This window comes from Centrocercus urophasianus, unplaced genomic scaffold (genome assembly GCF_019232065.1).
Source record: "Centrocercus urophasianus isolate 14NV4802_14NV808 unplaced genomic scaffold, USGS_Curo_1.0 seq_42, whole genome shotgun sequence".
Classification (NCBI taxonomy): domain Eukaryota; kingdom Metazoa; phylum Chordata; class Aves; order Galliformes; family Phasianidae; genus Centrocercus; species Centrocercus urophasianus.
The window spans coordinates 3,133,624-3,147,301 of NW_024885000.1; the positions used below are offsets into that span (position 1 = coordinate 3,133,624).

The following is a 13,678-nucleotide window of genomic DNA, read 5'->3' on the forward strand; positions in this document are numbered from 1 at the left end:
GGGGATGGGGATGGGGATGGGGATGGGGATGGGGATGGGGATGGGGATGGGGACGCTCCGGCAGGGCTCGGGGCAGCGTTTGCGGCTTGCTCATAGCCGAATGGAGTTCTCCTCTGCCGATTCTCCCCTCGAGCCTATCGCTGTGGGAAAGCCAAACCCAAAAATCCGACGTGTGCGGAACCGGAGGGAGAGCGGCTGCGGGGCGGCACCTCTCTGCTCGCGGAGCCGCGGCCGGAGCGCTTCCCACGCTTCTCGTTGTTGCAGAGGCGGCTTCTGTGACCGAGTTCGGCTTAAGGACAACCGAGCGGAAGGTTTGGGGAGCGAGAGCTGAGCGTGCACCGTCCGAACCCCCCGAGGAGCCGCGGGGACCTGTGAGCACCTATGAGAGCAGGTCAGTGGATGTTTAAACCGAAGGAAGCCAGCACGTGGCAGGAGGAGGCGTTCATTGCAGCTCACGGGGGGCTCTGCGTGGTTTTGCTGCTGCGTTGAGCCCTTCTCGGGTACGGGGGGAGCACACGGGGCTGCGTTGGGTTTTGTGTCAGTGTGTCACAGTCGACTGCTGTGCAGAGTTCCCACCTTGGGCACGGCTGCGAGCTTTGATGGTGCAGATGTTTGCGTCCGTTGTTTGTGGCTCTTATCGGTGGTCCCGTGAGTGACGGCTTTAGGAGGAGGAAAAGAGCACTGGGATCGGGTAGGGCTTTCACTGCGGTGGCAGGCAGGCTTGGCAAGGTGCTGGGCTTTCGTGCTTGCATTTAAAATAACAAGACTGAATTTGGAGGGGGGAACATCTCAGCAACGATTTTCCTGGTCCTCGTTCGGACCTCGCTGTGAACAGCACAGAGAAAGCAACCTGGCTTGGAGCAGATCCGGGTGTGTGGCTGGTTTAGTCCTCCATACGGGCTCAGGAGAGAAGCGTCTGTGTTTGTGTGTAACGTGAGAATAACCAGGGATTTATAGAAATAGAACATGAGTAAGAACTTCAAAAGCACCCAAATGATTTGGGCACCGGAATCATGCGGGCGCTCCTGAAAAACGTGTACCAGCCTTTAAACCATCCCTGTTATTCGCCCTGCCTGCAATTTGCTTCTCATTTTTGGTGAGCTGGACCTGCCCGACCCACAGCTCACGGTGTTGGCCTGCAGTGGGAGCAGCACAGAGCTGAGAGCAGCAATCCCTGCAGAGCCTTCAGCTCTGAAAGGTATTCCTGCACGATGCTGTGAGAGCCAAGAGGGCTCAGCTTATGGGATTTGGGGGGAAAAAAAAGGATTAGAAACTTGATATGGATAGCAAGAATCTCTAGAATTAATAGGAAATTAAATGAGGGCTTTGCAAGGGATATAAATCCGTGTATTTTGGGGCAGAAGCCAATCTTAGGATGTAGGGAGAAGCTTCACCTTGTGGGGAGTTTCTCCCTGTGCTGTTTGCTGGTGGGTTTGTTGCCTTGCAGCTCACTGTGTACGCAGCTGGTGTGGGGTCTTCTCCTCTTCTGGAAGAGCTTCTGGTTGAGCAGCACTGAGCTCAAACCTCGTGGCTGTGCGTTGCAGCAGCCTGGAGGTACCTGCATATAAAGCATATAAATCCCACGGGCTGCTCTCTGAGCTTATCATCACTGTTATACAGCAGAGTGACAGCAGGTGCTGAGCTTATTCCAGACAGCATCTCTTTTGGAAGCTCGTAGCCTATTGTTGCCAGCAGTGAGAAATGGCTGTGTGAGAAGCCAGAATCTCCAGGCTGGTGGCTGAGTTGGAAAGTGAAACCTTTTGGTTTGCTTGCTCATTGCCAGAGTCCCTAGGAGAGATGGGTGTGCGTGTGGCACACCTCCTGCTAAGCTTCCCCCAGGGGCACTCTGTGGCCACATGTATTCCTGCCGTGAGCTCACAGCTCTCTCTGAAATAAATAATCAAGTTTAAAAGTAATAAAAACCCAAGCAGCCCAATCCTGTAGAGAAGCCACTGGTAAGGAGCTTTGCCAGCATGTGTACCGAAGAAGCTGGTTCTAAAAGCATCACAGCTATGAAACAGCAAAGCAGCAGGGCAGGGGTTGCTCTTAGATGTGTGGGACTCCCTGAATGTGTTTCTATGAATGCTTTTGGGAGGTGGCAGCTGCTCTGTGATGTCCCTGCCTCACTCTGAGCACCTGAACCCAGAGCTGTTTGTGTTGGGTCCACTGAGGGTTTGCAGGTTGCTTCCAAGAACTGTATGAAAGCAAATGGAAACAGATCTGGATGCCCTGTAGGGTTTATACATGATGCTGCTAATCTGTACCACTCTTTATGTGTTGTTTCTATGGCTCTAGACTGGTTTAAAGTAGGTAGGATGCCATTCAGGAGCACCCAGGTGGGGTCTATTTCTTGTGCTGCTGTTATTTATCACTGCTTTAAGAATCTCTGAATCCAGTTTTGTGTTATAGAGCTGCAGAAAGTTGCTGATGTACCAACAAAGCCATTGAGCTGCTTGTTCTGAAGACATGGATACACAAAGCACCCATTTTATTATGATTTTACACGCGCTGTTCCTTGGAGGTCCTCAGATTTGTTCCCTCCTTGTTTTCATATCCTAGCACAGCAGTTCCTCTCGCAGCCCAAAACTATGAGTTTAATTTTGCTGTCCTGCACGAGAGGACGAGCAGACCTCATGAATTCTCACTCTCCAGTTGCTGCCTGCACACCGACAGGAGCTGCTGCCAGGCCGCCTCCAGGGCCTGTCCCACCTCACATTGGAGGGAAGCCTTGCTGGAGAAGCACATGAGAACGGCCTGTGAGGTCTGAGGTCCTTCTCTTCCATGCAGGGAGCAGGCTGGCTCTCCCTTTGCTCTGCTGGGAGCTGAAGTTCTCTGTGGCTGTTTGTCTCCAGGATTTAAGACTTAAGGAAAAATGCAAATATAATGAGTGCAGTGACTCAAATCCGTGCGAGATGTCGGCACTCAAATGACGTTAATGTTCTTGCAGAGCAGGCTAGAGCCAATTTGTGCACAGTTGAGGAGAGCATCCGGATCCTGCTTTGGATTTATGGGTTACGACTTTTGCTGAGATGGGGCATGCAATAAAACTCAGAAATTGCGCTTTCCTTACCCAGTGTTAGCAGCGATCCTGCTGGGATCTGACCTCCCAGTGCTCAGACCTCACACCCGCTGCTCTTCTGCCGTCTCCTCCCAACTACCTGCATTTTATTTATAGGAAAAAAGCAGACAAGTGGCTCTTTGCTCAGTGGATGTAGGTGTGCCCGCCCTGTCCTCTCCAAGGACACCAAGAGTTGCCTGCTGTTGAATTCACGCTGGCTGCAGAGCAGTGCTCTGTCTGGAGCTGCTCTGATCCTCTGCTTGGAGAGAGAGCACCCAACGTGGCTCAGTGATCCACAGCATCTGGGCCAACGTGCTGCTGCTGGATGTCCTCGCTCTGCAGCGCTTGTTGCTTGCGCTGCTCTCTGCAGGAAGTTCCTGCTTTGCTTGGAGCTGTGCAAACAGAATAAAGGATTGTTCCACTTGCAGAGAGAGCGCCCTTGTAGGTCTGGGTTGGAGGCAGCTCCTAAATACAAAGAGATGGAGCACAAAGAAGCAATGAGAGGACAGCAGCTTTCCATTTCCATGAGTACCAGGTACCGATGTGTGGTGACAGGAGGGGGCTTTGTGTGGGTGCTGCTGGATCCAAGAGGTGTGCTGTGACAAACAGCTGCTGTGTGCACGGCGGTGGGAGCAGCTGGAGCTGTGCTGGAACAAAAGGCTGCTGTGCTGCAGCCAAGGCCGGAGCAGCAATTATTGGGTTGGGAAGGGTGGCTTTTCCTGAGGACTGACTAAAACCAGGTTTGGGAGAGTGGCAAAATGTGGTCTGGAGGGGGGTCAGACCATGCAGGTGAAGAGAAGGGCGTGAGGGCAACTAGAGGGAGGGCAGGTGGGAAGGGTGCTTCCAGCTGTGAAGTCCCTCAGCCTTCAGGTATTATTCTTGCAACCTCAGTGCTTGAGATCCATCCATCCACTGGACAAACTGCTGGAGAATGTGCTGTTTGGGAGCAGCCCTGCAGCAGTGAATGATTCAACAGGGCCTCTTTCATCTTTGATTCCTGTGAACACAGTCTATGTTTGTGCTGTCCCTTCTTCCCCCCCCCAGATACTTCCATTCATCACTACCTGTGTCCAACACCGATAGCCACAAATGAGCCTTTGGGGCAAGAGCAGGGAATGCTGGCAATCCCCTCCGCTAGCAGGACAGTGCCACTGGGACTAGTTAGCACATGCTGGTGTGGAGCCAGAACAGCCGGGGTCGGTGCTGGTGATAACCCCTGTGTCCTGGCTCTTGCTGGGCATGGCAGCACCGTGTGGCCCCACATGAGTTGCCTGGAGCACCCTGCAGGGATAGCAGAGGTCCTTCTGCTTCATCTGTGGCTCGCTAAACTTTACTCCAGTAAACGTAGGCAATGTGGAGAGAATGATCCCACCTCTGCTTGGAGAGCCTGCAGTGCACGATCTCCCACTTAGCCTCTGCTGCTACAGCAAACCTTTTCAGCAAGTGCTGAGTAACTTTGGAGCTCAGATCGCCTCCTGCCCGTCCTCCCTGATGGATGCACTCCACACCAAGGCACGAATCTAAGCAACAGACGTTCTGCAAAACTCAGGAAGATTTGGACCTGAACTCCTCGCTGGTACCTGGAGCTGGAAGCCTGGTTGTAAGGAGAGGTGAGGGGTGCACAATGCTTTGCTCCATTTGCTGCCTATAGGAATTGCAGCTTTGAGATTTGTCTTCTCAGAAGGAAAAACCTCCCCTTCCTGATGGATCACAGAATTGTAGGGGTTGGAAGGGACCTCCAGAGATCATCGAGTCCAACCCCCCTGCCAAAGCAGGTTCCCTACACCAGGTCGGTGGTGCTGTGAGTTCTGCATGGATGGCTACAGCACGACATGGAATCCTTGCATGTGTGGAGTCCTTGATACACGAAACTGATCATGAGAATGAGGAAAGCAGAAGACTCCTGAAGTTCTCTCTAACAATCTCTCAGTGAAGCTTATCTGCTTTAAAAAATACCATCTGACTGCTTCTTATCTTTGTTGTTATCTAGACGGTTTCGGGCAGAAGTGAAAACGTAGAATCTCTCATTTTCAGACCCAAATCTCATGACTGGTCTGTTGTAATGAGGAATGACCTCTTGGTTGCTGACAGAGCCCATGCAGAGCTCTGCTACCCTGGGTGCATGGAAATGCTGCTGCTCCTGCAGCGTTGCAGCAGCTCGTTTGCCTCTCACGTGCTCAGGGACCGATGTGATGGACGGGGCTCTGCACTCACAGCTGTCCTGGGGCTGTTCCTCACACTGCAAAGGCTCTTTGTCTCATTCAAAGCCATGACCTCATTTTTAGAGACAGAAAACAGAGAGGGAGAAACCCACCAACCTGCCAGTGGGGGTCAAAGGGCTCCTGAGCGATATGTTAGCATCCAGCTTCTGCGACGGGGACACAAATAGCTGGAATTGCAGACCAGAAAATTACCATGAAAAAATGGACTAACTAGCATGTGATTACAAAAGAGCCCATTCGTTCTGTGTGTGTCTAGGACTCAAAGTCTGTCCTTTGAGGAAGAGCGTGAGGTCACGCTCCCAAAACTTGAAGCAAAAGGGGCTGCAGAGGTCTGTGCTGGTTGCAGTGCCGTGCTGCTGGGGCCGGCTGCTCTCCTCTCTTCCCCATACACAGACCTGGGACATCAGTGCTGTCCCTGTGACTGTCACAAGTTTCCAAGTAAAGCCAGAAATGGAGAAGCCTTCTGATGGGCTGGAAGTCCCAGAGCTGTGCTGGAGGCAGGAGGGGCAGCAGAGACTCAGGATTGCCGTTACGCAGCAATTTGTGCTTTGCGTGGAAGCCACGAGTTCCAATTTCACTTCCCGTTTTCTCAGCCCTGCAAGCAGCCGTGGCAAAGCAGACACCGTGTGAAGCAGCTGGGGTTTCTGCCCTCTCTTCTCTGTAACAGGTGGGGATTTTTTTTTTCTTCTAGTCAGCACCAGTGATTAAAGCTCAGCAGTTGTGTGTCGTGAGCTGCACTGGGACAGCCGTGTGTTTTCTACACGTGCTGAAAGTCATCCTCCAGAGCTGAGCTTGCACTTCATGCTTGTACAGGATGCCAGAAGTGATCCAAAAAGCCCACACCATCATTTTAGATACCTGCAGTGGAGGGAAAAGTGGATTCAATATTGAAGCGTTTTGGTGAGCGTGGTCTTCCTTTGGCTTTGCACTGCTTGTGGGGGGCACCTGGAAAAGCCCATTGCGTGCATCAGTGCTCTGCAGGGCTCTGTGGGATTGCATGGATTGACACTGGGGTTGGGGTCTCATCTCAGAAGAGGGCTGGGGCTGCTCTGGGCACGGCCACCACCTCCATCTCTTCCCAGCACGCAGCAGTGGGGTGCACACTGCATTGGTTCTATGGGGCTGAGCTCCTGTAGGGCACTGTCCCTCATCCTCAGTGTCCCTCTCCTGTTCCTCGCTGCCCGGTGTTCCCTTCACAACATTGTGCAGAGGGCTGTGGCAGCTGGGTGGAGCGTTTCAGGCTCAAGTGTAATTTCAGTGCCTTTAAAAGCCTTGGGAGCACTTTCTTATTTTTTCTTTCTTATTTTTTCCTCCCCCCTTCTGAAGAGGACAGCGACGCCTGCAAGGGATAATTTGATGGATTACCCTGCAGGACTGGAGGGGGGGGGAGCTCTCCATAATCCCCTTTGTGGGCCTGCTGGATGGGCATAGAGTGAGAACCCCCAGAGAAAAGGACTCAGCAGGGTGGGCTCTGCACACTGACAGATAAATACAGACGCTGCTCATGAGGTGCTGGATATAATCTGGGCCCATTACGGCACTGCTGAGAAGGGGGGCACCTGCAGGGGGCTTTTCTCATTTATTTTCCTCCTCTCCAGTTTGATTTAGGTTTTTATTCTCTTGCTAAAAATAATTATGACTTAAAAAAAGAAAAAGAGGGAGGGGGTGGAGGAAAGGCTGAGTCAGAGCAAGTGATGGGTGCAGTACTTTAAACAGCAGAAATGAACTCGAGCAGAAAGCGGAACTGCATCATCTTGTTTCCTCCTCCCACCCCCAGAACAGGGGCTTCTCTTGTGAGTGAAAGCAAGAGCTCAGGCTGTGCCGTAGCAAAAGAAAGCTGCAGCTCTGATGTAGAGCCCCAAGCCACGTCTGGGGGTCTGGGGCTGCTCCACGCAGAGCTGGTTTCAGCTCAGGATGAGTGGTGATGAGGAGTGATGCTCTGCAGTGGCAGCTCTGTTGGTGCAGATGAAGAAGTGTGGAGCGCTGGGCAGGCAGGGCAGAGCTCTCCCTGCTTCTGGAAAGTCTCCTCTCTATGTGAGCAGTGCAGCTAACCAGGACAGGAAAGCATCCTTTCCTTATGTGCATTCTTAAAAGCACATTCTGACCCTCTCCTCCATCTCACAGAGACCTTTGTTTGCTGCTCGTAGCCTGCCCCAGTGCCTTCGCTTTGTCCAGTTGATCAGAAGGGGGACAGATCTTGACCTGCTCCTCACATCCTTTCTGCTGCAAAGCAAGGAAGGTGCTCAGCACTCACCTGCCTCCTCCCCCTGCTCCCAGGTGGCCATGGATGGATCGCAACAGCTCTGAGGTGGCAGGGCTGGAAGCTGCATCCCGAACCCCATCCTAGTGAGCTCCAGCAGCCATGGATAAGGTGGCACGGTGTGGTTTGGTGGCCCACAGCCCCCTGAAAATGTGTGCAAGCATGCATTGGGCAGGGATCCGTCTGTCCTTCAAGGAAATGCCAAGCATGAGTGGAGCTGTGCCCTTTTGGTAGCTCTGAGAGCAGCGAAAGCGAACGAGTGGGTGCTGCAGGGAGGTGATTCCACGCAGCACCAAAGCACAGCTCTCAATCTCAACAAATTGCAATGCCTCGTTATGAACAAACGTGGAAGGCATTGGAGCCTCTCTGGGCATCCCCCAAGGCATCTGTAGCACCCAGTGCTTATCCTGGATTCATATCTCCCAGCATCTGAGCTGCTGGGTGCTGTGGGGTAAGGGAGGGGATTTCAAACAGGCAGTGGCACTCGGGTCTTGTTCTGGTCTAAGGGGATTTCCACCCGCTGCTGCTCCTTCCCTAAGCCGAGCTGCCCATATAATGGAGCCCTGAGCTCAAAGGAAACGCAGAGTTAATTCACAGAGCCTAAATACATCACGATTCTCCCATTAATGACCACTCCCCTCTCCCCACGCTGTGAATGGGGTCAAGGAGATTTGAAAGGGGAGGGGGAGGAGGGGGGTAAGGGGAGAGGGTCAGGAGAGGTCAGGTGAGTTTTCCATTTCATCCCGCGCCGAGGCTGCCAGAGCTATTCTCCATGGTGTATTTCACATTCAGCTGCGGTGAATGGACACTGATAGCTGTGAAAGGATCTGGCACTGTATGAACAGCCCTTCCCTAAGCGCTCGCTCTTGTGCTCGCTCCCACCCTTTTCTTCCACAGGGCTTCCAGGGAGCGGGGAATTAATAACGTTCATAAAGAGCCCCTTGGAAGGTTGGAAATGTAACGTTGCGGGTGTGAATGGAAACCCAAGGGCTGACAATACCCTGCGCCCTCCCCTCTCTCTCTGCTGCTCGTGGGGAATGCGTTTCTGCATCCAATCTGTGGCACGGAGGGGAGGCAAGGTGTGGGGCTGCGCCACCTGCAGCAGCCCCTGCCCAGCAGCACCGCCTGCCTCCAGCCTTGGCAATTAGGTGGGGTGATTATTTCCTGCATACGAAAGAGCTCGGCTTATTACGGAGCCCTGGCAGGTTGCAAACAACAGGAGAATCTCATCCTCTGTGGTCTGATGGTTGCTGCAGCTGTTTGTTAACCAGGGCTAGGTGCATGGCAGCCGTAAATCAGGGAGGTTGCAGCTGCGTGCAGGGAGATCTCAGCTCTTCTGTGCCTGCAGTGACTGGGAAGGTTAAGGAGAAGTAAGATGTGGATCCTACTGAGGAGCCCATGAGTTTTTCTCAGCCACACAACTGCACCCAAACTGTACTTTTAATATGTTTCTCCAGGTGCTGTGAGGTTTGTGCCATCTGAAAGCAAAAGCTGTGACCCGGAGCCTCTGCCCTGAGAAAGGAAGTGGGAGGTTAACTTTCTACGTGCTGTACTGCTCCGTGAATGAGTCCCTGTGTGTGATATCAGCAGTGCATTCAGCGTTTCCGTGTGCCTGTGCACCTGCTGGCACATTGCTGGGGTTCGCACTGGGCTTCCCCCTGCATGGCCATGCTGTACCTGCAATGCTTCGAGATGGGGAGAATGTGTGTCAGAGCTTTTCTGTAGTGGGCACTGCCCTCAGGCCATGGCAATGGCACGCATCCCATGTGCCAGCCCAACACCTGGGAGGAAATGGACACCCTGAAGCTGATTTTCTTGGCTTCACCCCTGGTGCTGCCAGGTGAGTGGGATGCAGGCAGCCCAGCCTGCCTTCCTCCTGGGTGCTTTCAGGGTGGGGAGCGGGTGCAGGAGGCACCAGGGGTGCAGCCCTTCGTGTCCTGGCTCTGGGTGCTGGGCAGGCTGAGGTGGGGTGGGTGGTAAGAGCTGCTCCAGGACCGCCCTCCTCCTGGTGCCAGCTGAAAGCCTCCGGGTGTTGATCTGCTGTTTCTCTGTAGAGGAAGGAAAGGAAAAGTTTGGTTTGCAAGCTTAAAACTAAAACAGAAAGGCGGAGTGAAAAGGTGCTGCTTTTCTCCTGCAGGAGCAGAGGAAAAGCCTTACTGCTCACAGCAGGTGATGTCCCCAAGGCACCACAACTCGGTGAAAGCTGGGAGAAAGTCCCACATGTGGCTTCTTCTGCTTCTGTGTGCAGGAAATCTTAGGCAGAGAGTGGGGAGTGGCTGTTACCCTTGTCAAGGCGCTTGGCATTGTGTCCAAACATTATTTGTGTTGTAGCAGCTTGGGGAAACTGAGGCCAGAGGGCAAAAAGTGCTTTCTGTCCTGCAGCTTTCTGGCCAGCCACCCCAGCTGATGATGGAGGGCTCTTCAGCACGAGGTGCATCGGGTCCCACTGCATTGGAGGAGCAGTGTTCTGCCGACTTGGGTGTAAGGAATGAATGAATGCTGCTGAGCTGCAGATCTCTCCCCTGCATTGAGATGAAGGGTCAGAGCAGCAGCTCCAAGCAGTCCTCCAGCAGAGTCTGCCAGACAAATATCTCTGGAAGAGGTTAGCATTTTAAATGAGATGTCAGGTCTTCTGCTGGGCCTGTTGCTCAGAGCCAGGTGTCACCTGCAGAGCTGAAGGCAACATCTCATCGTCTTGTAATAAAATAATAATGCCCTGTTTCAGTGCTGGGCCCTTCAGCAGGCAGGAGCAGCGTGGTCCTTCAGTTCCATTTGCACATCCCTGCCCTGTCACCTGCACTGCAGAGGAGCCGTTTACAAAGCGCCAGCAGATCAGAGGTGACAAACATCGGCACCAATGCAGGGCTTTGGGCAAGGTTCAGCTGTGAGCCAGTGTCTGGGCATTTCCTTCTGAGCTGGTTTGGGATGAGGGGCTTTGTGAGGCTGCTGCTGGCAGCCTGTGTTTGCTCAGCACCATCCACAAGGGGCCCAGCTCAGGTGTGGCCGTGCTGCTAATAACACACCACGTGCTGTTATCAGCAGGCAGGGAGGGCCCTGAAACCAAACCCTCGTGTGTACCTGCTGCTCGGTTCCACCTCTGCTTGCCTGCACACCACTTAAATAGCTTTGCCTGAATGCTTTGTACCCGGGCTTGGCTCAGGGGAGTGCTGCAGGGATCTGCTGTCCTGCTCAGTATGGAGGAGGTAAGTACTGGCTCCTGCAAGCCTGTCACTTCTCCCTTTTCCACCTCGCTGCCCCATCCTGCCAGACCAACAGGCTTTTGGAGTCTGCGCTGGCAGTTCCTTCCAACTCAGCCCCTCTGCAGGCAAAATAAAGAGGTAATGAACAAACACTGGGGCAGAATGCAGCTTAAAGAGCAGGAGGTGCATGATCATCTGTTGTCTGTGACTTGGTTGCTGCTGCTAAGTTCTGATCTCTGGCTGCCCATGGGTGTCACCACTGGGTACAATGAGATCTGTTTCCCTCACTGAAGTCCTTTGAGGGTGTGGAGAGGGGAAGAGATGGGTCTCTTCTTTTTTACTGGCGAGAAATTCAGCCTCTCTCCCTTAAGCCGAAGTTCTCAGGCAGTTGGGGAGAGGTACAGCTTCCCTCTTCCTCCCCAGTGCCAGCTGGTTAATCAGTGCTAGCAATATCACCAGGATAAAGAGCAGAAGATTTTACTTCCTTGTGCATACGTGTGTGTGAGGCATCATTTACTTTCTATTCAAGGTGGGATACGTTTCCCTCCATAAGCTCTTCACACCCCCAGGCTACAGCAGTGGGATTTCAGCAGCCGGTAACGCAGCATCACCCATCCAGATGCAGCTCAGAGTGGTGGAGGATCTGTGGGCTTTGCTTTGAGAGCTGCTTTTTTCCTCTGCCGGAGCCGGAGGGCTGCAGCTTAACTTCCTATCCTGAGGCTGTCAGCCAGCTGTGTACCCATCACCAAGGAGCAAGGCTGACATCCTGTGTCTGGCCCACAACTGAGAAAGGTGGTTGCTGCCCCCAGTCGCTTCCTTGCAGACCGAGTGGCTCTGAGCATAGCTGGGGCTTCTGAGTTCCTTTGAAGTGATGTGCAGAGATTAAAAGGCGAGCTGCTGCTCTCCCCCCCCTCTGCTGTCAGCTCACTGTTTGACCTTGAGCGAGCCATTTAAATGTTCCCAGTTGTTAAAAGAAGATATCCTTTGTGACAGTCAAGGTCTGAGGGAGCGCGGAGAAGGAAGGTGAGGGATTCTGGTAGAAAAATAATCGGTGCTTATTGTGTGTAATTAGCAGCCTGACAGCTCCTCAGCTGGGGAGCTGCGCCCCTTCCCTGCAGCAGGGAGTGATGCTTCTGTCTTTGTAAAACCTCACTGCTGCTCCTCCAGCACTGCCCAGCCGTGTCCATCCCTCAGAGCTGGGGACAGGAACATGTGTTGGCCTGGAAGTGTTCCCTGTAGGAGGAGATGGCTTTTCCTCCAGCTGAAACAAAGAATTTATTGGGGGATAGGACTGCGAAACTGGATTTTCACCTTGTTCCTCCTGCTGGACTCACCCTGTGCTATTAAGAGAGTGCTGTACACAGCCACTGCTACCCTGCACCCAGGGATGGGGCAGGTGGAGATAAAGTGCTCCTCCTGAATGCCCCGGTGATATCCATGGTCAGGACAGCAAGACCTGCTGTGTCTGTGCAGAGAAACCCCCTGGCAGGCTGTTCAGGGAATGAGGTTAGAATGGATCAATCCCTGAGAACAAGGCAGCAGTTTGTTTTACTCCCGAAACAACATCTGTGCAGGAGCTGAACGTCACCCTACTGCTAAATAAACCCTCTGCCTTTCTCAGCATAACCACAGACCATCTTCCCGGGTTGCTTTTAGCAGAACAGTTTGGTGGAGGGGCCTGGATGCTGGAAGCCTCGTGCTGTTGCTTTGCTTATAGCTGGCTCAGTGGCACGCTCCTTACAAACTTCTAAGCAGCACCTGCTGCCTTCCCTTATTTGCTCAGATCCCGTCCGGATCTGGTGGCCTCTCCTCTTGGAAGAAAGCTGGGAAGAGGGTGCGTGTTACAGGGCAAATAAATGACTCAGACTAATGAGGAAGGTAATTGCCGCTCACTGTTAGGGATAAAGTGGGTCAGGTTTGTTTGTGAAACTCCACGGAGGCACCATCTGTTCCCTGCACCCCGTGCTGGGGGCTGGCAGCAGGATTTGGGTGAGTGCTTCCCCAGGAGCTGGGTAGGAGGTGTCCCTGTCATTAAGCGATGGCTCAGGTCTCCAGAGTGTCCCTGGGGACGCTCTGTCCTCAGACAGGGGCTCCTAATTGATTTCACTGGGAAAAGGGACGCTACGTCCTTTAGGAGGATCTGCCCTTTGTGGCTCTGTTCCACTGCAAGATGAGGCTGAGCGGGACACCGAGGGGTCGTTAAACCTCTTGTAGCCCGAAGGCAGGATTGGATTTTCCCAAATCATTTCTGACAGGTGCCCATCTCACCTGCCGTGAGCCCTTGGGGAGCAGCCCAGCACGAGTCGCAGAAGCCCACAGCTCTCCCGGGGGCCCTTGGGTCAGGGCTGCCTCCTTCAGCTGTGATGTGTCCATGTAGCACCAGGTCTGAGCCCTTTCCCCTGCTTGTCTAACGAGCTCTCCTTTTTTTTATTTAGAGCACATCATGCGAGCAGAAGGGTGAGCACAGAGCGGATCCCTGCCTGCCCACACTTGACATTACTGGGACCACATCTCTCAGCAGGAGGAAAAGGCGCTTCGTTCACCGATGCTAAAAATGGGAGGCAGCATCTGTCCAGCAGACAGGGAAAAGAAACTGCAGGCTTTGCCTGTGGGACACCGCAGGTTGTGCTGCAGTGCTGCAGCCCACGGGCAGTGAGGGACAGCATGGCTCTCAATGTGCTCCTGCACAACCGCAGGGCTCAGCTCCTGCTGCTCAACTCTCTGACGTTCGGGCTGGAGGTCTGCCTGGCTGCTGGCATCACCTACGTGCCTCCATTGCTCCTGGAAGTGGGAGTGGAAGAGAAGTTCATGACCATGGTGTTGGGTAGGCAGTTTCTCCTTTATCCCTGTGGGGTTGGTTTCTCCTTTGGGGAGCAGATGAGGGCAGGCAAGTGTGTGTGTGTGTGTGTGTGTGTGTGTGTGTGTGTGTGTGTGTGTG

General features: G+C 53.4%; 1 protein-coding gene across 10 annotated transcripts in view; it reads left to right on the forward strand.

The window, feature by feature from the left end:
- SLC45A3 (solute carrier family 45 member 3) overlaps nucleotides 1-13,678 on the forward strand; it is a 32,190-nt gene that overhangs the window by 9,526 nt on the left and 8,986 nt on the right. For 7 of the 10 annotated variants that reach the window (XR_006171245.1, XM_042833711.1, XM_042833716.1 and 4 more), the window contains 2 exons: nucleotides 265-391; nucleotides 13,176-13,564. Coding sequence is in view for 9 of the 10 variants with exons in the window: in XM_042833711.1 (XP_042689645.1) it covers nucleotides 265-391; nucleotides 13,176-13,564 (516 nt within the window). In the remaining variant the exon portion in view is untranslated. Of the gene's footprint in view, nucleotides 1-264; nucleotides 392-5,781; nucleotides 5,948-9,018; nucleotides 9,381-10,661; nucleotides 10,744-13,175; nucleotides 13,565-13,678 lie in introns of those variants that run through there. The other 3 variants (XM_042833718.1, XM_042833717.1, XM_042833719.1) reach the window with 3 other exon arrangements.